The sequence below is a fragment of the Chanos chanos genome, chromosome 1 (assembly GCF_902362185.1).
Source record: "Chanos chanos chromosome 1, fChaCha1.1, whole genome shotgun sequence".
NCBI lineage: Eukaryota > Metazoa > Chordata > Actinopteri > Gonorynchiformes > Chanidae > Chanos > Chanos chanos.
In genome coordinates this window covers 61167389-61169888 of record NC_044495.1, presented here as the reverse complement: position 1 = coordinate 61169888, position 2500 = coordinate 61167389, and the positions used below count along the sequence as shown (strand labels likewise).

Genomic DNA, 2500 nt, shown 5'->3' with positions numbered 1-2500 from the left:
GTGTGTGTGTGTGTGCGTGTGTGTGTGTGTGTGTATGATCCTGATGAATGACTATCTATGTCAGTCTGTTTCTTCTCCTTTTTTCTCTCTCTCTCTTTTGAAATGCAGGAACCTCACAGTCATTTATATTTTAAGGTCTCGGCTCAGAAGTAAAACCACATGAGTTTTCACGTCAGGTCTATAGCTACTGTGAATCGCTCTGTAAATTCCGGGCTAATTTTATCTTTGAGGAAGTCTGGAGGTCTCAGAGAAGCAGCGTTGGGCTGATTTCTCAGTGAAGGAGGTGCCCGGGATCCAGTTTATTTTTTGTTTTAATATTGGCAGCCTGGAGCTGTAAGGTAGAAGTTTGGTCAGGGATTATGTTGGATTAGTGTTTATGGCATTTGTCCTTTAGCTGTCTCACAGCAAGACAAGGCCTGAACAGATCCAAAATTACTCAAAACTTTTTTGTTTATTTTCTCTGACCCATTTACTTATGCAGTGAAGTTACCATCAACAAGTCTAGAGAGAAGCTTTAGTCAAACACAGCCTGTGACATAGGGTTTAACCTGCTCATCAGCAGCTCTCATCACCTACATAACACTACGCATCATCTACATAACACAACACATCACCTACATAACACTACACATCACCTACATAACACTGCACATCAGCTACATAACACTACACATCACCTACATAACACTGAACATCACCTACATAACACTATACATCACCTACATAACACTACACATCACCTACATAACACTACACATCACCTACATAACACTGCACATCACCTACATAACACTGTACATTACCTACATAACACTACACATCACCAACATAACACTACACATCATATAACCTACTAACACTGCACACCACCTACACAACACTGCACATCACCTACACAACACTGCACATTTCCTACATAACACTACACATCACCTACATAACACTACACATCACCTACATAACACTACACATCACCTACATAACACTACACATCACCTACATAACGCTACACATCACCTACATAACGCTACACATCACCTACACAACACTGCACATCACCTACATAACACTGCACATCACCTACATAACACTGCACATCACCTACAGAACTCCACATAGAACCTACATAACAATACATAGGATTTGTATAACACTACATAGCAGCTAAAGCTCTTCATTTGTTTATAACAGTTGATACCAGTGTAAGCAGAGATGAACTGACCGTATTCCTGTAGTGTAGTATTTGTTTGTAACACCAGAGAAGGTTTGTTGACTCAGAAAGGCTGCATGAGCGCATGAGCATTGTAACCCCCCCCCCCACCTCAAAAAGAGGGAATCTAGAAAAATCGTTTAAGGTAACAGCACATTTGTGAACGGATGAAAAACCAGGCAAGCTTTTTTTCTCTAGTTGTGGAGTTGACTGACACATGCTAAGCTAATTAATGTCGCTGTGTTCCCAGCATGCGTTGGACCTGCAGCTAGCGGTGGCTAACATGCTGCAGATGTTGGTGCACTCGGAGCGGAACCAGCAGATCCTGTGCGAGGCGGGTCTCCACGCGCGCCTGCTACAGCGCTGCAGCTGCGCCCTGGGCGATGAAGACCATCCTCTTCACCCTCCACTGCAGAGGATGTTCGAACGACTCGCATCACAAGCCCTGCAGCCAATGGTGCTCAGGTAAGAAACGTGTGATAGAAACCGATAACCTTTAACCTTAAACAAGTTTTCAGTGTAATATAAAATAAATGAATACTGAATTATTTAGTAAATATGTTTCATTCATTGAGTTTAGGGTCATAACTCTAACATAGGGTAAATGTAATGTAATTCATTAATAAAAATAAATAAAATAGACTAAATTGGACAACTTTCAGTTTCTTAGTGTAAAGTGAATTGACCTGAGAATAGCATTTAAACTGAGTATCATTACAAGTGTTACCATGGACCAGCATGAGATTATGAGCCATCAAAGGCTATCAGTAAGGTTTAGAGTCACTCTCCTTCTGTCTGTCTGTCTGTCTGTCCTTCCATCTGTCTGTAGTTGATGTTCTTAAGTCATGTGGTATGGCAGCAGAGGGTAGAGAGATGTGTTGAGAGTGGGAACGCTGATCATAGTTGTCTGGAGGATTATATAGTTCAAACAGAGGTTGGAATTTTAAATAAAAAAAATCTCTTCACTTCAGACGATCGCTTATGCCACATGTTTTGTTCTCGTGGAAAGCGTGTGTAGACGTGAAACGTGTGAGTGAAACCCAAGAGTTTTGACATGAAAGGCCTTCACATCTGGGCAGAATGGGCCGCAGGTTTTTTCGTGGCTAATATAACGTGTGATGTGGAACCATGTTGTTTTAATCCAGTGGAGTTTTATGAATGGGATGTGTCCTGTGTCACTGTGTCAGACATAAGAAATCAGCTTTTGCAGAGTCTAGACTTAGTTCTGCTGCCTCTATAATGGCTGCTGACGTTAAATAACCATTTTCTCTGCCGCACCTTTTTTTTGTG

General features: G+C 41.5%; 1 protein-coding gene across 1 annotated transcript in view; it reads left to right on the top strand.

Moving 5' to 3' along the window:
* The window catches only part of wdfy3 (WD repeat and FYVE domain containing 3), an 81255-nt gene that overhangs the window by 35636 nt on the left and 43119 nt on the right, over window positions 1-2500 (top strand). The window contains exon 15 of the mRNA XM_030778736.1: window positions 1461-1675. Coding sequence (XP_030634596.1) covers window positions 1461-1675 — 215 coding nt within the window. The remainder of the gene's footprint in view (window positions 1-1460; window positions 1676-2500) is intronic.